Source organism: Gobio gobio (genome assembly GCF_949357685.1).
Source record: "Gobio gobio genome assembly, chromosome: 1".
Taxonomy (NCBI): Eukaryota; Metazoa; Chordata; class Actinopteri; order Cypriniformes; family Gobionidae; genus Gobio; species Gobio gobio.
This window is the reverse complement of record NC_137097.1, coordinates 74,749,651-74,774,016: the sequence shown is the minus strand read 5'-3', so window position 1 is coordinate 74,774,016 and position 24,366 is coordinate 74,749,651. Positions and strand designations below refer to the sequence as shown.

The 24,366-nt window shown below is 44.8% G+C and overlaps 1 protein-coding gene across 6 annotated transcripts; it reads right to left on the bottom strand.

The window, feature by feature from the left end:
• Positions 1 to 3,925: 3,925 nt before the first annotated feature.
• On the bottom strand, positions 3,926 to 24,002 carry LOC307124704 (uncharacterized protein). Of its 6 annotated transcripts, none has more exons than XM_079814120.1 (5): positions 23,718 to 24,002; positions 18,923 to 18,958; positions 11,361 to 12,061; positions 7,274 to 7,936; positions 3,926 to 6,404 (listed from the first exon to the last, which is right to left on the bottom strand). In XM_079814120.1, exons 3-5 carry the CDS (start codon positions 11,656 to 11,658, stop codon positions 4,435 to 4,437), a joined length of 2,931 nt encoding a protein of 976 aa, XP_079670246.1. In that variant the 5' UTR covers positions 11,659 to 12,061; positions 18,923 to 18,958; positions 23,718 to 24,002; the 3' UTR covers positions 3,926 to 4,434. The 6 variants fall into 6 exon arrangements, with proteins under 6 accessions (XP_079670246.1, XP_079670245.1, XP_079670244.1 ...); XM_079814119.1 differs by having other exon boundaries at positions 18,923 to 18,994; positions 23,709 to 23,988; XM_079814118.1 differs by having other exon boundaries at positions 23,803 to 23,886.
• Between the last annotated feature and the right edge of the window lie 364 nt (positions 24,003 to 24,366).

Here is a 24,366-nt window from a genome sequence, read left to right as displayed (position 1 = left end):
ATTGGAGTAAATAAATAAATCTAGGACAGGGAAAACTAATGATGGATATTATCAAATTTACTGCAAATGCAGATAACAAACGTAATATTGCACTTTTGTCACACAGAAATGCACTTGACAGTAAACCACTGATTTTGAGCTAGGATACATTAAAGTGAATTTACTGCTTTTAAAATCTGTCATCATTTACTCACTCTCATGTCGTTCCAAACCTGTATGACTTTCTCTCTTCCGTGAAACATAAAAGAAGATATGTTGAAGAATGTTGGCAGCCAAACCATAGGCTATACCATTGAATAGCCTATTGTATGGACAAAACAAGACTCAAATGATTTTCTTTTATGTTACACAGACAGAAATTCATTGAGGTTTGGAATGACATTAGGGTGAGTAAACGTTCACATGTTTTGGTTGAACTACCCCTTTAAAAACAATAAAAAATGTTCGAGAGTTAACACCTAATTTATGTAACACACTGATATATCTATCTTTCATGAGGTTCTCATTGAAATAACATTTTGTTAAATTTCATTAGATCTATTAAAAAGTTCATAAAACATTTACAGAGAAAAAAAGCTTTGTCCTTAAAGGGATAGTTCACCCAAAAATGAAAATTGTGTCATCATTTACTCACCCTCAAGTTGTTCCAAACCTGTATGAGTTTCTTTGTTCTGCTGAACACAAAGGAAGATATTTTGAAGAATGTTTGTAACCAAGCAGAGAAAGCAACTATTGACTACCATAGTATTTTTTTTCCTATATGGTAGTCAATAGTTGCTTTATCTGCTTTGTTACAAACATTCTTCAAAATATCTTCTTTTGTGTTCAGCAGAACAAAGAAACTCATACAGGTTTGGAACAACTTGAGGGTGAGTAAATGATGACATCATTTTCATTTTTGGGTGAACTATCCCTTTAATGCATGGGATCCAGGCTTTAAAGCTGTTTTGTTGAATTATAATTTAATTACCCTACACTCTAAAAAACAAAAAAAAGGTTCTATATGGCACCAAAAATGGTTCTTGGCTCGTAATCATAGGGGAACCTTTTTTAGTCACCAATTTTGGTGCTTCAGTGGTTCTTCAGCGGTTCTTCAGAGGTGCTAGCCTATATAGCACTAAAAAAGGTTCCCCTATGATTACGAGGCAAGAACCATTTTTGGTGCAATATAGAACCTTTTTTTTTTAGAGTATAATGACATTTTAACTGAGTTTAACTGTAGGTCAGTTTCATTTAACTGTATGGGCATGGTAGTCACAGGTAAAATCATGCTCCTCATTACCATAGGTATATGGTTTCGAAAATAAATAAATAAATAATAATAAACTATTGAATTTGGTTGTGCTAGAGTGACAAGTTTGTAGTTGTGTGTATTGCTGTTTTCCAATTTACCTCGTGATGTATTTACATGGTCGCGGCTGTTTTCAGCTGATTCACCACAGAACCTTTAATGTTCCCATATCACACGATTGTATAAAACAACATTCGGAGCACTAGGGCTGGGCGATATATCGCATGACATTGTTAGGCGCATCTCGTCAGTAAAGCCGGTTCCTTGATTAGTAGTAAATCGCCATCACCTGCTTTCAGATGGAGCAGCATTTACTACACAGAGCCGTAGTTCACTGACAAGCTGAGCCATATCGCATTAATTATTACGGACGTATCGCCTGCGATAATTAAGGCGATATGGCTCAGCTTGTCAGTGAACTACGGCTCTGTGTAGTAAATGCTGCTCCATCTGAAAGCAGGTGATGGCGATTTACTACTAATCAAGGAACCGGCTTTACTGACGAGATGCGCCTAACAATGTCATGCGATATATCGCCCAGCCCTAATTCGGAGTCAAAGTGCCGGTTCATCACTTCATAGAGCAGCAGAAACGCAGCGCACGTTCGGCAGCGCTGTTGCGCGGATATTCGCCTTTTGCAGTTTCATGCGTCCAAATTTTTAAACAGCGCCTAATATGGACACAGTGTATGGAGGAGGGAAGGTCTCTCTCGCTTTGGCCTGTCAATTCAGAAGACAAACCAATGGGCCGCTGTCCCTGCATGATGGGCCAGTCCGTGGCAAAAAAAATAAATACATAAATAACCTTGTATCGGCCCCAAAGTGCGTCGGCCCACCGGGAAAATGCCCGGTATGCCAGATTACCAGTCCAGCCCTGGTGATGATAGTAATGATGGTGTTTATTATCCAGTTGGGAGGACTGTGAACCTTGAAAGACTGTCTTTTCCATCAACTGAGTGGGAAAACGTACAGAGTCCTACTAGGTCTCGAGAGGATCCTGATCAGGTGGAAGTGACTGGAGGAGAGGAGTCTGATGCTCAAATGGAGGAGAACATTGAGGATTCAGTTTCTGAAGAGAAAGAAATTGAAACTGAGAATGTTGCGAGGGGAGAAGATGAACTTGATTACAGGATGATTTAACCAGTTCAGAAGTTGAGTTATGATGAACTTGGAAAGCCTTCTGACATGCCTTTGACTATCGTGAATAGAGGAATGGGGAAAATTCAAGAGTTCAAAACATTGTGGTGTCATGCAATGGCCACATGTGAACACTGTGTTCAGCAGAAGATGTATTCGAAGTCTGAAGTCTTACTACAGTTGTAGCATGGGACTTATGAGGACATGAGTAATTTAGTAGGGGGAGAGAGTAACCCAGGTGGGTTATTAATATCTTATTTCTGAGAATATTACAGAAATAGTTAATTCTGAGTGAGAAGGGAATTATTATTGATTAAACAATATATCATGTGAAGAAGAATATAACTGGGATGTGTTGCTTTAAGAATAATGAGAAAGATTAAAGTTTGGCCCTGTCCCAAATGGCACACTTCATGTGCACTTTTGGTTTGGTTTTGGTTTGAAGTGCCCTCGATGCGCACTTCAGCCGAGCCCGCACTGGTGAGGGTTACACAGCGGTGGCGAGGGTTACACACTTCTTCCCGGCAGTCAAAGCGGCGTTACGTTGTGAAAGTGCGGACTCAGAGGAAGACCGTGAGAGGGTTTAGGGTGCCATTTGGGACAGGGCCTAAGTCTCTAATGCACTTTGGTGAAAATGCACTTTTGGCTAGCAAGCTTGTATTTCTTTATTCTCATTGGCTGTTGCTCTATGTTTATCCCGCCTTCTTAGACAGAGGGTGATTCTGATTGGATGAGAGCAGGGCAGAGACTGACATGGACGCTATTCTGAAATGAGACGCTAAAGTTAATGGAGAGTGTGTTCTGATCGCTGAAGTGAAAAATGTAATCTAAGTGCTGTATAAGTGTTTCATTTGTGCATTTATTCATTTCAGATTTTCTAAAAAAGCATTTGTGAAGTGTTTACAAGTTACTCCGTGTACAGGTGTTTATTTCATAGCGATGACAGTTACATTAGTATGAGAATGCATTGGACTCACGGATGAAGGATGAAGAGGTGCTAAACTGTGGAGTTTGCTGACTGAGGAATTCAGGTGATCTTGCTTTGTTTTATTTGCTCTGAATAGAGTGAAGAGGCCATTTGTTGTTTCTAGGCCACAGCGAACTCTAGCAACGGTACCAGGCCTGCAACGAGGGGTTGGGTGGTGACTTTGACACTGTGTGTGTGTGTGTGTGTGTGTGTGTTTGTGTGTGTGTGTGTGTGTGTGTGTGTGTGTGTGTGTGTGTGTGTGTGTGTGTGTGTGTGTGTGTGTGTGTGTGTGTGTGTGTGTGTGTGTGTGTGTGTGTGTGTGTATACACGAGTGATCACTCAAAAGGTACATTACTTAAAGTGTTTTAAAGTGAGTATTGAGAAGTGTTATTTCTGAGTTATGCGAGATAACTGAAAAGGTTATTCTGTTATTTTATATTTTGAGTGATTTAATTCACTTTCAGTTACAGAGTTTCTGTTGTTCAGAGTTTAGTTTCTGAAAGAGAAAATAAGTTATAAGAGACAAGTGTTGCTTTACATTTGAAGTTTATTGATCATTTAAGATTCAACACAAGTGATTTCATTCATTTAATATTTCCTTTCATTGTGTGTGAATTAATATCATTTTTTTTGGTTATACTTAACATATTGTGTTGTTTGAAGTCATTTAGGAGAGACATATTCCTAGACTAAAAGGAAAAGAATAACATTATTGCATAGTTGCACGTCGAGAGACACATTTAAAGAATCCGGAGCGTTGCTTGGGTTACACTCAGAGCATAGGGGGCGCTACATTTGTTTTTCAATTAAACAAATGTTACTAGTGAAAAACATTTACTGTTGTGAAATGTATTTTTTATAAAATAGGTATAATAAACCACCTTTTTTTAAACTACACCACTGATCTAAACAATACCGACAGAGCAAATTATATAATAAACACAACACATTATTTTTAATTAATTAAGCTTCGCAAACCAGGTGAGTCACTAAAATATGAATTGAGCATTGATAGTGCTGTCTCTATATTTTTAGAAATATCACAGAATGACGCATCCTGGTTTATTTTTCAATTTTTCAACTTCTTGTAGTAGCTCGTTTATTTCTTCTCCTTTCTGGTGCTGCAGCTGTTTTAATTCTTTCTCTTTCTGGTCTTTCAGGTGTTTATGGAGTTTTTCCAATAACTTCAGTTGTTTCTGATGTTGTTCCAGATTCTGTTGGAGCTCATCTTTACTCACTCTTAACACATTCAGTTCTTCTGCTTGTTTTCTGGCTTCATCTTGATATTTTGTCTTCATGACGATTATTTCCCGTTCATATTGCCTTTTCATTTTATCTCGCTCTTTCTCTTCTATTTCTTTTCTCTTCTTATCCTCTTCTTCTTTTTTCTTGATCTGTAGTCCTTGTTCTTGTTTCAGATCTTCAATCGTTTTCCACCACCTCTGTCTCTCTTCTTCTTGTCTCTCATCATCTTCTCGTTTTCGTCTCTCAAAATCCTCTTTTCTCTTTCGATCCAGTCGTTCGTAATAATTATTCATTTCAATTTCCTGTTTTTCATATTCTCTCTCTCTTTCTTCTCTCTCTCTTCTCTGTTTCTGTCTCTCGTCCTCTATCTTCTGTCTTTCTTCTTCTCTCTGACTTTCAAACTTCTTTCTCATTTTCTCCAGTTCTTCTTGTTTTTCTCTCAGCTGTCCCTCGTGTCTCTCTTTTCTCTTTCTTTCATCTTCGTTTCGTTCTCTCATCTGTCGTTTCTTTTCATCCTCCCATTCTCTCTGCTGTCGTTTAATTTCCTCTTGAGTCTCTTTTTTATCTTTTTCTGCCTCTTTTATTTTTGTCTTCCATTCTTGTCTTTCTTTCTCTTCTTGTTCATTCCTCCTTTTCTCCTCCAAATCTTTCTTTTTTTTCTCTTCGTCTTGTTTCATCTGTAATTCTGCTATAATGCGTTCTTGATCTTTTTTCATCTTTTCTTGACCTCGTCTGTATTTCTCTTCTCTCTTTCTATCTTCGTCTTCTCTTTCCTTTTGCTGTTTTTCATACTGCAATCTCTGATTTTCATTCTCTCTCTTCATCTTTTCTATTTTTCGATGATATTCAGCTCTTTGCTGTTTTTCCTCTTCTGATCGTTTCTGGTTTTCTATCTCTCGTTTCTGTTGTTCTATTTTTTCTTTCTCTTCAAACTCTTTTCTGAGTTGTTCCTCTTTTTCTCTGAATTGATTCTCCATTTTCATTCTCTCCTCATCTGATCTTTGTTTCTCTTCCTTGAGTCTCTTCATCATGATTTTCATTTCTCTCTCATATTTGGCTTGTAATTCTTCTCTCTGAGTCTGAATTTCTGTCTCTCTCTCTTTCATTATTTCCTCCATTCTCTTTTTAATGGACATCTCTGCCTCCTCAAACATGCTGTTAGTGAAGTATCGACCCTCATTACTATTCTTCACCTTTTCTATCATGTTTAACAGTCGAATCACTTGAGTTTTGTCTTGTTTTTCTTTGTTATTGAAAGCCAGGAATCTGTTTCCACAATCTCTGATCAGTTTCTTGAGTTCTGCAGAGTTACTTCTCTTCACATAATCTTGTATGGAGTCATTCCCAAGATCGTCTCCTCTAGTGAACAGAACGATGCTGAACTGAGCAGCTTTTGGACCAAAGATCTTCTTTATCAGAGTCATAGTGTCCACCTCCTCTCTTGTGAATCTTCCCAAACTCAACACGATGACAAACACATGAGGTCCAGGTGACGACAGTGAAACACATTTCATTATTTCTTCCACCACATGATCATTTGTCAGCGTCGTGTCAAAGAGACCTGGAGTATCAACAACAGCTACTGATCGACCATCAGCTTCACCAACTCCCTTCTTACAAACTGTCGTCACTGAATCTGTGTTTAATAGGCTGTGAAACACTTCTCTTCCCAGAAAAGTGTTTCCTGTTGCACTCTTTCCATTTCCTGTCCTCCCGATCAGCACAATCCTCAAACGCTCCAGATCACCAGATTCACCTTCAGCACCTGAAAATCATGTAACAATTCATGTGTTAATTTATCATGCAGGCTTATATGTTGAGGTTTTCCTTCCATCATCAAGAAAAAAAAAATCATACACTTAACAGTGTCACATTCTGTTCATTCAACAATTCTGTTAATGAGTTCATTTAATTTGTCATCATAAAGACTAGAATGGGAGCTTTTCACATTTTCTTGTGCAAAATGTCTTTACCTGTATACAGACAAGCAAGAGTTTAAATAAAAAAGCATGATCTTCTGATTCCTTCTCTAGGATTTTTTTTTGTCTAACAGGATTGTTGTAATGAATTAAAGGAAACATAATGGGATAATATTGTTTATTTTTTTTCTCTCTGTGTGACGTATGTTACTGTGTTACAGAGTGAGAATCTGTTCAGTTCTGTCCACGAGTGAACTGTCTGAATGATTCAAACTTGAGTGCAAACCAATTCAGAATGTTTTGCTAATCCATGTGACTAATCAACGCTATACATTTTTTATACAATGTGTACATATTTGTACGAGGTGGCTAATTGGTACAACCACTCGTATGAATTTGTACGCTTTGTCTAAACCACAGTGACGGGTCGGTTTAGGGGCGGGGTTTTGATGGTTGGTCATTCGTAGGAAATCATACGAATTGGGCAACTCGTCAAATACATAAGATTTAGCAAAAATTGTACGAATTCATACAAATTAGCCACCTTGTAAAATATGAACAAATTGCCAAGAATAGACTGAGTTACTGCTAGTTTTGATTTTGCAATAAGGACAGAAAGTATGGGACACATGACATGAAATGACCTGAAATACTGTTAGGAAAATGTTTATACATTCTTAGAAACATTAATAAGCTAATGAAACAATCCACTTACCTTCTGACTGAATCTTCCGCTGTAACTCTTTGATTTCATTCTTCATTCTCTTCAGTTCTTCCTTATGTTGTTCGTCCAGTTCATGTCTGGCTCTGTTCTCTTGAGCTTTCACATATATCTGAAGAGAATAGGGTTCAGTCTTCATGTTCTCTATATAATCCAGTAGTTCTGGGATCTGTCTTGAGTTTTCAGGTTCCTTTAACCCCATCACTCTGTATCGACCCCCACAGAGGCTCTGTGAGTCAATGATAGATTTAGCAAAATTGATCACAGGTTCTTCAACAGTCATTTCAGAAGTAAAAAGCAACATGAAGTGCTCTCTGGAGTCAAACATCCTCTGGATCTTCTCCATTTCTGCTTTGTCTTTATCTATAAGTGGAGCATCAGGAATAATGAAGAGGAAAACATGAACTCCAGGATCACAGAGAGACACACAGCGGAGTGTCTGACGCATCACTTCCTCCTGTGAGAGCTGATTGAGAGCTGGAAGATCCACCAGACTGACCAGACGACCATGAAGCTCCACATCTTCTCTACACACTCTCGGACGTGAAGGTTTGATCTTTTTCCCTTGTAGAATCTGGAACACAGTGACTCTAAGTGTTGTATTACTTCCACACAGCACCAAGTTCAGCTTCTGTTTCCTAGATAAATTTGCTGATGCTGAAAAACAAATTAATAGAACATTTAAAATAAAAAAAAAACAAAACAAAAAACACACACATATATGCACAGTTCGCGGCTCACGCAAAGTACATGCAAAACAGATCTGATCGCACCATCAACTCTGTCTAGGATTAAAGGTGCAGTCTTTAGTATTTCTATTGACAGAAATGCCATATGACTGAAGCGACGAACGCCAGTCGTTGGCGCCATAGCACGGCTGTCTACGCAATACTCGTTCCCTTATCTCAGGGAACTGAGGTTACGTTAAGTAACTGAATGCCTTCCCTTTCAAACGGTCGCTATTGCATCGCTAGACGCTTGGGGATCCTATTAAATCCCGCCGTGCTATGATAAGTGCAACAACATGTACTCCCTCAATCTGGGGCGCTATCAAGAGCAAAGAGGGTGACCACCTGTGCTTTGACCGGTGTTGAAAGCACTTTGGGCACGTAGCCATGTCTCGGTTTGAGGATGACTTTAGAGTCACCCAGGCCAAACTCCAGACAGGAAGCGCTCATGGAGAGTGCTTGTATGTCACCCAAACGCTTACCTGATGCCAGTGCTAATAGCAGGGCAGTTTTTAGCAAAAGTGGCTTTAATTCGGCCACCTGCAACGGTTCGAATGGAGGCTCTTTCAGTGCTCGTAGGACCAGAGATAGGTCCCAGGAAGACACCATAGGGGGCCGAGGGGGGTTAAGCCTTCTGGCTCCTTTTAGAAAACAAACAATTATGTCATTCCTGCCTACTGACTGGCCAGCTATCAGTGTGTGGAAAACAGCGATAGACTTTGAGTGTGGACGGAGAGGATCCTGCATCCAACAGCTCTTGCAGAAATACGAGTATCTGTGATACTTCGCATGATAATAGATTCTAGTTTCTGGCTGACAACCAGCCAGAGAACACCGACCATTTGAGGGCATAGAGATGCCTAGTAGATGGAGCTCTAGCCTCACTGATAGTGCTCAGGACGCTCCTGGGATGTCCCTGAGCTCCCTTTGAGTGGCCACACATGTAGCGCCCACAGTTTGGAACGGGGTGCCAGATTGTCCTGTTTTCCTGGGAAAGGCGGTCCCTCCTCAGGGGAATTGGCCATGGGGCTGCTGATAGCAGTTGAATCAACTCGGGAAACCAATTCTGGGTCCGCCAGAGTGGGGCCACCAACAGGACTGTGTGCCCGTCCTCCCTGATTCTTTTCAAGACTTGGGAAAGGAGTGGGACTGGAGGAAATGCATAAAGCAGGCAGCTGGGCCATTCTTTGGCCAGCGCATCCTTGCTTTTTGAGAAATGTATTGGGCAGTCACAGTTGTCTTCAGAGGCAAAGATGTCGACCTATGCCCTCCCGAAAACACTATTTCGTTTGAACCGTTTGAAGATGGAGGGTCCATTCCCCTGGGGACACCAGACCCCTGGAGAGCATATCTGCTCCCTGGTTCAACTTGCCCGGTTCAACTTGCACATGCATTGCTCTCAGCGAGCGCAGTTTGCCTTTCGCCCATAGGAGGAAACGTCTGACCAGCTGGTTGAGCCATCTCGATCTGAGCCCACCTTGGCGGTGTATATAGGGAACCACTGTCATGTTGTCCGTACAGACTAGGACATGATGACCCGAAAGATGTGGTAGGAATGTCTTGAGGGCTAACACTACTGCCAGCATTTTTAGGCAGTTGATGTGCAACCGTGACTCCGTGCTCGACCACAAGCCGAAGGAACCTTTCTTGCAGGAAAGAGAGCACAGAGCTGATCGGACATTTAAGGGGTTGTTCCCAATGGGAAGAACACCAATCAATGAACAGACTCCACTTCAAGGCATAAGCTCCCCTAGAAGCGGCTCTAGCTTGAGTGACAGTGTCTAGACCACTGCTGGGGATAGGCCACTTGAGTCTGCCTCGTCCCGTCCAGAAGTCACATGTGGAGGTTTCAAAGATCTGAACGTGGGTGCCACAGGGCTATTCAGTGGTGGTACAGGGTTGTGTGTCAGCTCACACAGAAGCAGATTGGCAGAGCGCTGAAGTGTTCAACCACCCGGCTCCAAAGCAAAAAGCTGAATGAGTGAGTTGCACGCGAGCCTATATACTCACCTAAAGGATTATTAGGAACACCATACTAATACGGTGTTTGACCCCCTTTCGCCTTCAGAACTGCCTTAATTCTACGTGGCATTGATTCAACAAGGTGCTGAAAGCATTCTTTAGAAATGTTGGCCCATATTGATAGGATAGCATCTCGCAGTTGATGGAGATTTGTGGGTCAGATTTTTTTCAAATTCTGACTCTACCATCTGAATGTCTCAACAGAAATTGAGACTCATCAGACTAGGCAACATTTTTCCAGTCTTCAACTGTCCAATTTTTGTGAGCTTGTGCAAATTGTCACCTCTTTTTCCTATTTGTAGTGGAGATGAGTGGTACCCGGTGGGGTCTTCTGCTGTTGTAGCTCATCCGCCTCAAGGTTGTGTGTGTTGTGGCTTCACAAAGGCTTTGCTGCATACCTCGGTTGTAACGAGTGGTTATTTCAGTCAAAGTTGCTCTTCTGTCAGCTTGAATCAGTCGGCCCATTCTCCTCTGATCTCTAGCATCAACAAGGCATTTTCGCCCAGAGAACTGCCGCATACTGGATGCTTTTCCCTTTTCACACCATTCTTTGTAAACCCTAGAAATGGTTGTGCGTGAAAATCCCAGTAACTGAGCAGATTGTGAAATACTCAGACCGGCCCGTCTGGCACCAACAACCATGCCACGCTCAAAATTGCTTAAATCCCCTTTCTTTCCCATTCTGACATTCAGTTTGGAGTTCAGGAGATTGTCTTGACCAGGACCACACCCCTAAATGCATTGAAGCAACTGCCATGTGATTGGTTGATTAGATAATTGCATTAATGAGAAATTGAACAGGTCTTCCTAATAATCCTTTAGGTGAGTGTATATCGTATGTACGGGGATTGGCTTGCCATGAAAATGAACTTTAATGCCTGTAATGAAACAAGTGAGTGAGGAGAGCTGTATGAGAGCTGAGAGAGAGAGAGCAGTGTATCTATTCTGCAGAAAATTAATTACACACTACATTGCACTTAGTTTATTATTTCAGATGCCTTTTAAAAACACCACAATTGAGAACTGCATATATTAGCTATTCAATTCCACAAATTATAAAATTTATAAAAGTGGCTAACTATGATTTGAATTGGAAAAAACATTTAGAATTGAGCCATACAATTTCATTCAATTTTGCACAAATTATTATGAGTTGAGACTGTTGGTATTCATTGGTAATAGCGGTTCCTACAGCTGTCACCCTAATTTCACTGGTTTTTGCCTGAATAACAGCATAAGCATGTCAGTCTATTTGACAAGGAATCCATTTGTTGCTATAAAAAAATGCATTCTGTAGAGAAAAGCGTTTCAAAGAAGACTTTAAACATTACCTTCATTACTTCTCTTTTTATTTCCCTCTTTGGGTTTTCCATCATCTTTGTGAGAACGCTCCTTGTTTTCTGATCTGACTGAATCATCAGATCTGATCTGCTCTTCATCCACTGATCTTACATCTTTGTATATTTGACATTTAAGATATTCTTCCAGGTTTCCCTTGTGTATATTATTAACACTCTTTAATATCTTAGATTGCAATTCCGAATGTCTTTCATCGAGCTGCAGATGTCCTCCTCCACATTCCTTTATTAACTGATCGATTGCATAATTCTTGATCATGGAACTGAACATTTTTCTGTATGTTTTTTCATCAGTCGTAAGCACGATGGTGCGTTCAATCGCTTTTTCACTGAATTCTTTCAGGACACTTTTCACTCTGTATCTGTCTTCGTCAGCGAAGTCATTTTGCTGCAGTACGAGTATGAACACATGAGGTCCAGGATCAGACACATACACACACTCTCTCACTGTCTGTGTGATGTGATGGAGTGACAGATGTGTCTGGAGCAGCTGAGGACTGTTGATGATGGTCACGTCTCTGTCCTTCAATCTTCCCTCGACTCTCTCACTGTGCGGCTGGAGCTTCTCAGCTGAACAAGCTTCACTCTTAACCACATCTTTTCCAAGATTAATTTTTCCACTTGACTGTTTTCTGACACGCTCTTCCCCAGAAGAACAATCCTCAGTTCACTCACTGAAACACACAACACACACACACACACACACACACACACACACACACACACACACACAGTATTGTCATTTGAACATGCATTTAATCTACAATGTAAAGGCACTTATGTGCTGTTAACTGTCCCCCAAAGAATGTCTGATTATAACAAATTATTTATGTCCGGTTGATGAGGAGATATATTCGCACAACGTCTCGGTTACGTATGTAACCCTCGTTCCCTGAGGAGGGAACGGAGACGTACGTTAGTGACTAACGAATGGGGGTTTCGCTTAGAAGCCAATCATCTTCATCGTGTTCAACAGCGCCCAATGGCAGTGCCAATGCCATGGGCATGCGGAATTTGCATGCGTAACTCCGCCCCACCTCGTGGGTATATAAGGAAGTACGCTGCGAACATCGCATTATGTTACTGCTGCAGGAGCCAAGACTGAACTCCTCGCGTTCCAGGCAGCACAGCTGACGTGGCTAAGGAAACGTACGTCTCCGTTCCCTCCTCAGGGAACGAGGGTTACATACGTAACCGAGACGTTCCCTTTCGTTCAGTCACTACGACGTACGTTAGTGACTAACGAATGGGGGATCCTATTCAACAACGCCACTCAGCTGTCATCCAGTGCCCTGCGTAAGTGTGAGATCCCGCCACTTAAGGCCCTAGGACTCCCACTTATCACAGGATTACCAAGGTACACTGGGAAGCATATCCCAGTGAGGGAATGCCAAGATGCCTACCGTAGGGAGGACTTAGAGAATACACATATGACCCGCTGAGGGTTGCATATGGAAGATCTCTAGGGTACCAGCCGAAGGTGGATTTTTAACCCTAGGGGTGGCAGGGACTTGCCAAGGGAAAGACACCTGCTCACTGAGGAGGCTTACGGTGGGAATACTCGTGTGGGGGTCGCCGGAGGGGAACCATGCACACGGAGCACCTGGCCGGACATGAGGGTCTGGGCTCGAAAGGGCAGACTGAACTGATGTCGGCGTAAGCAGTGCTGGAGGAGCTCAGGGCTCTCGGGGAGCTCACCTGAGGAAAATATCGCACGTATCCAGACATGGGAGTGGAATGGCGAGCAAGCGAAGACACCTGAGCCTGGCCCATTACCGGCCACCCGTAGGGGCGAGTACATAGTCGGACACTGGCTCCACTCGGAGATTGTAGAATCTGGCGAATGTGTTGGGTGTCGCCCAGCCTGCAGCTCTGCAGATGTCTGTTAGCGAGGCGCCATGCGCTAGAGCCCAAGAGGAGGCCACACTCCGGGTGGAGTGTGCCCTCACACCAAGGGGACATGGTCGGCCTTGCTGCTGGTATGCCAAAACAATGGTGTCCACTATCCAGTGAGACAGCCTCTGCTTTGAGAGAGCGCTTCCCTTCCGCTCTCCACCATAACAGACAAAGAGCTGGTCTGAGGTCCTGAAACACTGCGTCATGTCTACGTAGGCGCGGAGAGCGCGTACTGGACAGAGCAATGCCAAGGCTGGGTCTGCCTCCTCCAAAGGCAGCGCTTGCAGGTTCACCACCTGATCTCGGAACGGAGTGGTAGGAACCTTGGGCACATATCCGGGCCGGGGTCTCAGGATCACGTGAGAGTTAGCCGGCCCGAACTCAAGGCACGCTTCGTCAACCGAAAATGCTTGCAGGTCCCCGACCCTCTTAAGCGAGGCCAATGCGGTCAGCAGAGCCGTCTTCATAGACAAGAACTTAATCTCGGCCGACCGCAAAGGCTCAAAGGGAGGCCTCTGCAGAGCACTTAAGACTACTGAGAGGTCCCAAGAGGGAACGAGAGGAGAGCGAGGAGGATTCAGTCTCCTCGCCCCCCTCAGGAACCTGATGATCAGGTCGTGCTGACTTACCTTTTTGTCTCCCAGGAGATCGTGGTAGGCAGATATTGCGGCCACGTACACTTTCAGGGTGGAGGGAGACAGCCTTCGCTCCACCCCCTCCTGGAGAAACGATAGCACGGACCCGATCGGGCATTTCCAGGGGTCTTCTTGGCGGGAAGAGCACCATGTGACGAAGAGGTTCCACTTCAACGCCTAGAGACGTCGTGTAGACTCAGCTCTAGCGGAAGTGATGGTAGCGACCACCGCAGGTGGAAGGCTACTCAAACCTGCCGTGTCCCGTCCAGAAGCCACACGTGGAGCTTCCAGAACGCTGGACGCGGGTGCCAAAAGGTGCCCCGTCTCTGAGTCAGGAGGTCTGGTCTCAGAGGGATAGGCCAGGGAGGGGCTGTCGCAAGGAGTAAGAGTTCTGGGAACCAGGTCTGGCCGTGCCAAAGCGGGGCGACCAAGACGACCTGCTCCTTGTCCTCCCTGATCTTGCACAGTACCCGTGCAAGAAGGCTCACTGGGGGAAACGCATACTTGCGTAGCCCGGACGGCCAGCTGTGCGCCAGTGCATCCGTGCCGAGGGTGCCCTCGGTCAGGGAATAATACAGGGAGCAATGGGAAGAGTCCTGGGAGGCAAACAGATCTACCTGTGCGTCGCCGAACCGTTCCCATATCAGCTGGATCGTCTGGGGGTGGAGTCTCCACTCTCCGGGGAGAGGCTGAAACCGTGACAGCTCGTCGGCTGCACAGTTCAGGTCTCCAGGGATGTGGACAGCACGAAGGGACCTCAGGCGCTTCTGACTCCACAAAACGAGATGGCGGGCGAGTTGAGACATACGGTGGGAGCGTAGACCGCCCTGGTGGTTGATGTACGCTACTACGGCCGTGTTGTCTGTCCTGACTAGCACATGTTGACCCTTCAGCAACGCTCGGGAGCGGTGCAGGGCGAACCGTACAGCCAGTAACTCGAGGCAATTGACATGCAGAAGGCGCTGGGGTCCTGTCCAGGAGCCCGCGGCTGCTTGTCCATTGCACATGGCACCCCAGCCCGTGGATGATGCATCTGTTGTCACAACAACATGCCGGGAAGCTCGTTCTAAGGACACTCCGGTCCGTAGAAACTTGAGGTTCGACCACGGGGTGAGTGTCTGTAAGCAGGCCCGGGTCACTGGGACCCGGAGCGTGCCAGACCGCCATGCCCATCTCGGGACTCGATCGCGTAGCCAGTGCTGAAGCGGTCTCATATGAAGCAATCCGAGCGGCGTTACCGCGGCTGCAGATGCCATATGCCCCAGGAGCCTCTGAAAGTGTTTCAGTGGAACCGCACTCTTGCCCTCGAGTTGTCGAAGGGAAGTCAGCAGAGACTGCGCGCGCTCGCTCGAAAGCTGCGCGCACATGGCGACCGAGTCGATATCCATACCGAGAAAAGAGATCCTCTGCGCGGGGCAAAGTTTGCTCTTCTCCCAGTTGACCCGAAGGCCCAGACGGGCTAGGTGATGGAGCACCAGATCTCTGTGTCCGCAAACCTGCTCTCGAGAGGGACCCAGTATGAGCCAGTCGTCGAGGTAGTTCAGGATGCGGACCCCGTGCTGCCGAAGGGGCGCAAGGGCTGCCTCGGCAATCTTCGTAAAGACGCGAGGGGACAGAGATAGCCCGGTAGAACTGCGTACTGATATGCCCGCCCCTTGAAAGCAAACCGTAGGAACGGTCTGTGTCGAGGCAAAATGGAGACATGGAAGTAGGCGTCCTTCAGGTCGATCGCTGCAAACCAATCGTGTGGACGAACGCATTCGAAAAGGCGTTTCGCTGTCAACATCTTGAACGGAAACCGGTGAAGGTAACGGTTCAAGACGCGCAGGTCCAGGATTGGCCGTAGCCCACCGGTCTTTTTGGGTACAATGAAGTACGGGCTGTAAAACCCGCAATTCATCTCGGCTGGAGGGACAGGTTCGATCGCACCCTTCGCCAGTAGGGTGGCAATCTCCGCTCGCATGACGGGGGCGTTGGCCCCGATCATGGTGGAACGGACTCCCCGGAAGCAGGGAGGAACCTGCGCGAACTGAATCGCGTAGCCGCGCCTGACGGTCCGCTCGACCCAGCGGGACAGCCCTGGAAGCTGAAGCCAGACATCCAGAAACTGCACCAGTGGGGTCATACGGTGTACAGACGTACCCGGTGTGGGCTTGCAGCGATGCAGCGTCACCGGCCCGGACATGGGAGGCTGTGGGGCGTCCCGGTGCGGGGGCACGGTTGACAGCTGCGTCCTGACAGAGGAGACCAGGGAAGGACCAGCGTTCCACTGGGGTCTGCTCTGCCAGGAGGCTGGCGACAGAGTGGGATGCGAGTGGCGGGACCCGTGGGTGGCGCGCACCGTCATCACCGGACTCTGTGGGCTCAGGGATGGGAGTGTTAATTCTTTCTTTGACCAACATAGGGTGCTGCTGACCCGGGGGCCAGCAGCTGAAAAAAGGATTCTCCCCCGGCCCTCCACCGGGGGAAGGAGTGGTCCTGCTACCATCTCCTTGAAAGAATTTCCCATCCCTGAGCCGTCCGTCTCAGGAGCGCCGCTTGGCCTGGCGTTTAGCGGGGCGCGGGACGGCCTGAGGGGACTTGGACGCCTTCCTACGGCTTCCTCCGCGACCCGGCCCGGGTGAAGGCTGCTGCTTGGACCGGGTGGGAGGGGCGGGAGCCTTAGGAGGGCGTCCTCGGCGTGGAGCAGACTGAGGCGACTGTGCCGGCGGCTGGGTGGAGGCAGCAGCTGGCCGCCAGGGCAGTACGTGTTTGATTGCCTCAGTCTGCTTCTGGGCGATTGAGAACTGTTGGGCAAAGTCCTCAACCGCCCCGCCGAAGAGGCCGGCCTGGGATATGGGGGCATCGAGGAACCGGGTTCGCTCGGTGTCCCGCATATCGGCCAGGTTCAGCCACAGGTGACGCTCCTGGACTACATTTGTGGACATCACTTGACCCAGGGAGCGTGCGGTCACCTTCGTCGCCCGGAGAGCGAGGTCGGTGGCGGCACGCAGCTCATTTAAGAGCCCCGGATCAACTCCACCCTCGTGCATGTCCTTGAGGATCCTGGCCTGGTAGACCTGGAGGATCGCCATGGCATGCAGCGAAGCGGCAGCCTGCCCCGCGGCTCTGTGCGATTTCGACACCAAGGTTGATGTGAATCGACAGGCTTTGGAGGGGTGCTTAGGATCACCACGCCAGGTTGAAGCGCTCTGAGGACACAGTTGCATCGCAACAGAACGTTCAACTGGAGGGACCCCAGTGTACCCTTTAGCTGCCGCCCCATCGAGGACGGAGAAGGCGGAGGAAGTCAGTGAACGGTCACGGGAAGACAACGGGGACTTCCAGGACCGCGTGAGTTCCTCATGCAGCTCGGGAAAGAAAGGTATTGAGGGCAAGGACTGACGGGTGTCAGCGCGAGCCCCCAAAAACCAATCATCGAGCCTTGAGCGTTCGGGACAGGGTGGAGGGTTCCACTCGATCCCTAAACTCACGGCTGCCCGAGACAACATGGCTGTCAGCTCTGGATCTGACTCGGGCAATGCTGGCACGCCCGAGGGCGGCAGCACAGCCGAGTCATCATCTCCAGAGGACTCGAGCCCACCTTGTGATGCGGTGATCGACATCGCATCCTCCTCCGGAGCGCCAAATGAGATGCGCGGGGGGGCCGGAGCCGGCCCCGCGATCTGCATCTGAACGCTCGCGGGTTGCAATGTGCAAGACGGGGGTGTGGCCCGAGGCATGAGCGTCGGGGCTTTGTTCCACACCGTAACCGTCAAGTCACCCTGACCACCAGCCGAAGTACTGGGCCTCTGGGACTCAGTAGATCGGGGTGTGGTAGAGGGGACTCTCACTTCAGAACGAAGGTCATGGAGTCTTGACCGCAACATTGCGATGGTCATGTTCCCGCAGTGAGAACATGACTCATCCGCGAACGCTGTCTGAGCATGCTGAAAGCCCAAACATACCAGACAGTGTTCGTGCCCATCAGAGGAGGAAAGCAACCGACCACACCCAGAAGTACACGGACGAGACATCCTGAAAAGGACGCGTCACGTGTAAGCTCTTTTATGAGAGGAAAGCCTCGCAGAGAACGCCGAAGCGCCCAGGGACCACACACCAGCTGTCTAGCGGACCACTGCGCAGATCAGCAGGCAGGCAGTATGATGATCACTGGAACGCGCCGTAACACCAACGCCTCTGGAAAGCTGCTCGTCTCGAAAGCTGTCGATGACTCAGATCAGGCTTGTAGGAGTGAAGAGATCCTCTTGGCTCCAAAGCAGAAACATAATGCGATGTTCGCAGCGTACTTCCTTATATACCCACGAGGTGGGGCGGAGTTACGCATGCAAATTCCGCATGCCCATGGCATTGGCACTGCCATTGGGCGCTGTTGAACACGATGAAGATGATTGGCTTCTAAGCGAAACCCCCATTCGTTAGTCACTAACGTACGTCGTAGTGACTGAACGAAAGGGAACTCTTTATACAAAAGGAAATAGTGCTTATTATTCATAAATTTGATAGACCCTAACTCTGCGGACCCTGTACAGGGTCTGTGTCTGTGGAGGAGCTCTGACCTCATATAGGGCTCCATTTGAAAGCTTAGAGTCTCTACTCTCTGCAGATATGCATCACTTTGGCATTTGTTTTACACAAAGTCACTTATTTACACTAAAATACTCTGGGACCATTTCTGCCTGGATTTGGCCGAACCAAATTGAAAAGCTTCCCATACCCACATACAGTGTCTCTAAATACAAAATGTTGGTGTCATTTTACAGGAAACCCTTTGAAGTTCCATAAAACACTGCTAAAAGGGATAAACATGCAAGTATATGTTGTCTGAGCTGTGATACAACAGCACACCTTCAAGGGTCTAGTGGAGGCCATGCCTTGACGGGGCAGGGCTCTTTTGGCAGCAAAAGGGGGACCAACACAATATAAGGAAGGTGATCATAATGTGACGTTATCGGTGTATATACACACACATACATTTTAATTACAATTTTCATATTGACTTACTGTTAGGGCGCTCTAATCCTGGACTACTGCTACGCACTGCCAAGCACAAGAACACACACATTGTTAGTGGATCTGGTATACATTATTATGCACACATGATTTGAAATCGACTCTGACTCGAGATTTATTATTATACTACAAATTATATCACCAACAGGAACAGTTGAAGACATTTAAATAATTCATAAAGGCACCTCCTTTATCAACATCTTTTTCTAGCATTTATTTCCCACAGTCCTCGTCAAGGCTTAAATTAAATCGGTTCACTATGAGCAAAATCAGTATTTAACGCTTAAACAAATTCTTTATTAAAAGTCACTGGACTACATAAAAACAAGTTAACAAGACATTTCAGTGTTCATCCAAACACCATCTTCAGTTGTAAAAACACAGAAGTAACTACAGTCACATGATCAGCACATAAGTAGAAGTGGCATGACTTAAGGTTAACCACCTATGTTTGCCAGAGTGGATGGTATTTCTAGCTGCTTATGGTGATGCCCCTCCTCCTCCCGATTGGAGCACTCTGACCTGTGCATACAGAGCCGTGGCATTGTTTCTAAGACAGCATTATCTACATAGACTATTTCCCAGCATGCTTTGCCATGGCACTCAAAAGGGAGAGTAAATGCTAAATGTTCTATATTGTTGTACGCTTTCAGCAATTGCAATGCCAATGTCATCAAAGCATTGTGCTACCAATTAACATTTGCTGGATTAGATAGTTTTAGCCAAATTATATCTACTACTTAGGGCCCGAGCACCGATGTGTGAGGACCCTGCTCAGCCTATTTATATTATTCTCCCAAATTAATCTCATTTTTGAGGGCCTAAACACGCTCAAAACTTTGTACACGCGTCAAAAGTGGTGAAAATGTACGTCTGATATGGGTTGATGGCTAGATAGCGCCACCTACAAAATTTCAATTCAGCGCCTCTTGAGCTACGTTTCACATACAGGTATGAAATTCAGTAGACACATGTAACAGCCCAATACCTACAAAAAAGACCCTGGGAGCAAAATCTGAAAACCAACAGGAAGTAAGATATTTTGCCATTTCCAGACGTTGTACTTTAATGAACTCCGCCTAGAGATTTAATCAGATCAACATCATATTTGGTCAGTCTAATCTAAAGGCCTTTGTGACGTTAAATTGTGAAGATCTTGAGTTTTCCCTGAAGGGCGTGTCCGTGGAGGCCTCACAAAGTTCATATCTGGTTCAAATCGTCCATACTGGCTTGACTGAACTTTTGGGGAAATAGATCATTTGCTTTCACATTGTCATCTATTTTATGTGTATTATACTTTCTAACTTGAAAAGCTAATCATACTGGATATGTGCTCTTATATTTTAGTCTTTGAAGACTTAGATTTAATTATTTAATATAAGTTTCTGTATTATTCTTTACTAATATTCATTATCATTTGTATTTTAACATTCATTATTATTTGTATTGCATTATTATTTAGTCAGAGTAAGTCTGAGCACATGAAGTGTGAGAGACATGGAGAGGAGATAATTTGTAGACAAGAATATGTAGCATAGGAGATAATTTGTAGACAAAAATATGTAGCATAAGTTTTCCAATTATGCACATGTGACTGAAGTTTTCTGTAAGGAAGTATTGTTGTTGTTTTCCTACCAATGCATATGACATGTCACAAGTTCTCTTTAAGACATATTTTGAACAATGAACAACAAGTTTCTCTATGCATATGTTCAAGGGTATATTGTGCCACGTGAAAGCACGAGGTATAGCGTAAACAACCTGTTTTTCTGGTAAACAATTATTTCACTGTTTAAGCAACCTATAAAATCCAACTGGGTGTCCAGGAAGACAGAGAGAGAAAGTTGGAATGAAGACCATCCTCAGAAATTGTCTCTCTCCCTATGTCTGACTTACAACAATAAAATATATCTCTTGGCAAGATAACTGGTGTCCGGTCCTGTGAATTAAACCACGGGGGAAAAAGCTTAATTTTTAAGTCTACAATTTGGCGTCACGGAACAGGATTGCATCTTCAGCCATTTGTCTCAGCTAATCAGGTAAGACTTTTTTTCTTTCTAAATAGTTCTAAGTCTGCCTGATGGTTAGAGACATTGACTGAAACTGCTGAAAAGAACTGTGTTATTTGAATACCATTTGTGTTGCCAATGGATATGTGTCAGACATAGTTAAGTAATTTAAATAATTCAATTTGATTTGGCTTATTTAAGTTGCTCGGATCAGTGAACCTTCAAAAAATATTTGAATGAAGCTGGGGTAAAGTGGATCTTGGTTAAAGACCATTTAGTCAAATTTCCAGTAGGATGAGCCATAAGGCGATTCAGCAATTAGCTTGACATGGCTGCGAGGTGGTGAATATGGCGGATCTGCAATAATAGTGTTTGTAGGAATTTATCCTAAAATATTTCACACACCACAGATCCGTGCTGTTACAGACAGACGGGGAAGGTGTCAAGTGGTGTTTGGATTAAAAGCAGTTTAAAGTGGCGGATCTGGATTCGAAAGCGGAATCCTGTTTATGAAGAATCCTAAAACGTTTAAACGTGCTGGAGTAGCTGAAATCGCGGGCGGCATTCTGATTTTGACAGTTAAGCTGTTCAGTATTTGAGGAGAGAGAAATTGGTCTGAGTTCAACTTAATAAAGAAAAATAAATAAATAAATAAAAAATAAAAAAGTGAATGAAAACTGAAAATATAAGAGTTAAAATGTTTTTCCCCTTTTCTTTTGTCCCTCGGGCGAGCAGAGAAGGGAGAGGAAAGCAGTCCCTCCCTTCGGAATTCACCATAATCTCTTCTCTACACACTCACACAGACACAGCTATACATAGATAGCCTGTTGCTGTTCGGAGCGCACAGACACATATCAACTGCGGCTCAACGCCGGTGGGCGTGTCTAGTCATTTGCAATAGGGCTCGGGCGCTGCGTTGCATTCTGGGACGTGGCGGCCATGTTGATGGCCTCGCGAATGTAAACATACAGCAAATCGAACGAGGAGAAGCAGAGTTGGGAGAAAGAAAAACTATGTTAAAATCCCGAAAAGGATGTGGAATTTACCGGGATACGTTAAATAGGGAAGCCAGGGACCGGTATATGAACAAAATTGGAACTATTAACGGTTTGGATTCATATGAAATTTGCAGTTCACAAATGGATGGGTTCAGGAGCTGCAGATCATGAAGCCTATGTAACGTTAACCTTTTACCTTGAAGCATTCTGCACCGTTCTGTGTTCTCGGGTTGCACTACTTGCAAATAAACACTGACAAATATCTGATTGTGTGACACTTCTTGCTTTTGCACATTATACGGTTATTGCGATTGTGTGACACTTCTTGCTTTTGCACATTATACGGTTATTGCGATTGTGTGACACTTCTTGCTTTTGCACATTATATTGATTTAAGTATATTTATTTTGAAGATTGTGGGTATGGATGCAACAGACACTTATGGCTGTATTTAATGCACATTTATTTTATTTCAACGCTAGGGCTCATGTTTGTCAGAGCACAACATACATACACAATCTTATCGAGGAATGTCATGTCTTCGTCCTTGCTTGGCAACACCATGTGAATCGGTACTTTATCTGACAAAATAGTGTACTTGTTGCGGACGGTTACAATCACCCTTTCCACATGAATTCGGAGGTGGGCATTTTTTCTTGTGCTCCCCACATCTCTTGCATCAGCTGACAGCGTTCTTTTGTGAAAGCAGGGATCTTTACCTCGGCACACATAAGTCCCACACTGTCCTTTATGTCAAAGCCGCGATCAGCCAACACCATATCCCCAGGTAACAGTTTGTCTTACAAGCGCGATCCAAGCGAGCCGACGACTCTGTTACCTCGGATACTTGGTCTCCGTGGTTGCGTCTCCAAGCAGGAAAGAGGTGGAAAGTTAATCCATTTACAAAATTTTTCCCATGGCGATTATGTGATCTAGTGTTACACCCCACAATGCAGCAACGGTTTACCATGGTTTCCAATAATAACGCCAAATTAAGACACACGACTGAGAGGGAGCACGTCTATAAACAGTGCGCAGTAGTCCGAGTAGCAGCAAATGAGGCCATCAACATGGCCGCCACGCAAAGTAATGACGTCATACGCCCGAGCCCTATATGCAACCATTACAAGTTCCCCAATTCCAATGAGCAAAACTGAACGTTAGATTGTCAACCTGTCACAATCGCATCATCAAAAAAGTGTAAACTGAATTTGATCTTTTAATATCACTGTTTTAGTTCATTACAGCACTTTAAGGGTGGGTTGCACTGGATTCTTTAGCCTGTCTTCAGTTCACCTCCGTCTGCTGCTTGATCAGCTCTAAAACGGTTTTACTGCGTAATTTATCTGTTTAATTAAAGTAAAGTGGTGCAATGACTCGATTTAAAATAAAACCCATATTAACAAATCCTTTAAACTTTGCTTAATTTAATCCTTATTGGTCCAACTCAGCCTATAGTGTTTTTCACATTAAGCGTTTTAAAAACATCCCGCAGTTTTCAGTGATTGAAATACTGCAGCAGGTGCTGTATATGAATAATACGTGCCCAAAACGTGCATCTTGTTCACATATTTTTGTTTTAAGGTGGAAATTTGACAGGCTTTTGCTGCAGCTCAATGGAGTTCTGTGGCGGTTTTGCCCTCCAAGGCTCCGCGACAGTCACGTGACTGAAAACTATGAAAAAAATGTGCTCCTCGTTTTTTTACATTAAACGTTTTAGCGCCAGAACGAACCCGAATCTCTTTAGCTTTGTTCTGAGAGTGTTCTGACAACATTAACCTTCTCGTAATTTCCTAGGAACCATGTTTAGTTTTGATAAAAGCGTCTGCTAAATGAATAATTATAGGCTACATAAAAGCCAAACCTGAGGGAATCTGGAGTCCAAACAGCAGCTGAAGCTTTCTGCTAGATGATGCTGTTCTTCTCTTGATATCCTTTTGCTGTATTCGTTTGGGAAACTGCATTGGATTTAAATTGATTTTAAAAACTGTTTAATGTTATGCAAGACGCATGTCAGCCAATCAGAATGGATCGGTGGGTTTTGATCTCTGTTCTTTTTCCAGTACATCACATGACTTTGGAGAAACCTGAAGAGGGTCTGGCAGGGGCTCAGATCAACTCGGGGTGTTTGGGGATTTCCAACAGATGACATTAAAGGGAAATCTACTGAATATCCCTATCCCTGTGATAATGGGTCGATTTAACACATCCTTGCTGAATAAAGTATTCATTTCTGAATAAAGTATTCATTTCTTTTTCTCTCAAAAAGGCCACAATTTCATTGAGACAATTTTCAGGAAATTACATAATTTGTTTTTCCTGCTGGAATTCAACCGTACAAACAAAAAAAATGAGTAAGTAAATCATAAAAGACAGAAAAGTCACTGTATAACAGGAACGACCCTATTATGATTTTTTTAATTTTTAT

Coding starts and splice junctions, on each gene's coding strand:
- LOC307124704 (XM_079814120.1), bottom strand. CDS start 11,658: ATGTTCAGTTCCATGATCAAGAATTATGCAATCGATCAGTTAATAAAG. Junction 7,937..11,360: donor TAAAAAGAGAAGTAATGAAG/GTAATGTTTAAA, acceptor TTTGTTTTTCAG/CATCAGCAAATTTATCTAGG. Junction 6,405..7,273: donor GCGGAAGATTCAGTCAGAAG/GTAAGTGGATTG, acceptor CATGATTTTCAG/GTGCTGAAGGTGAATCTGGT.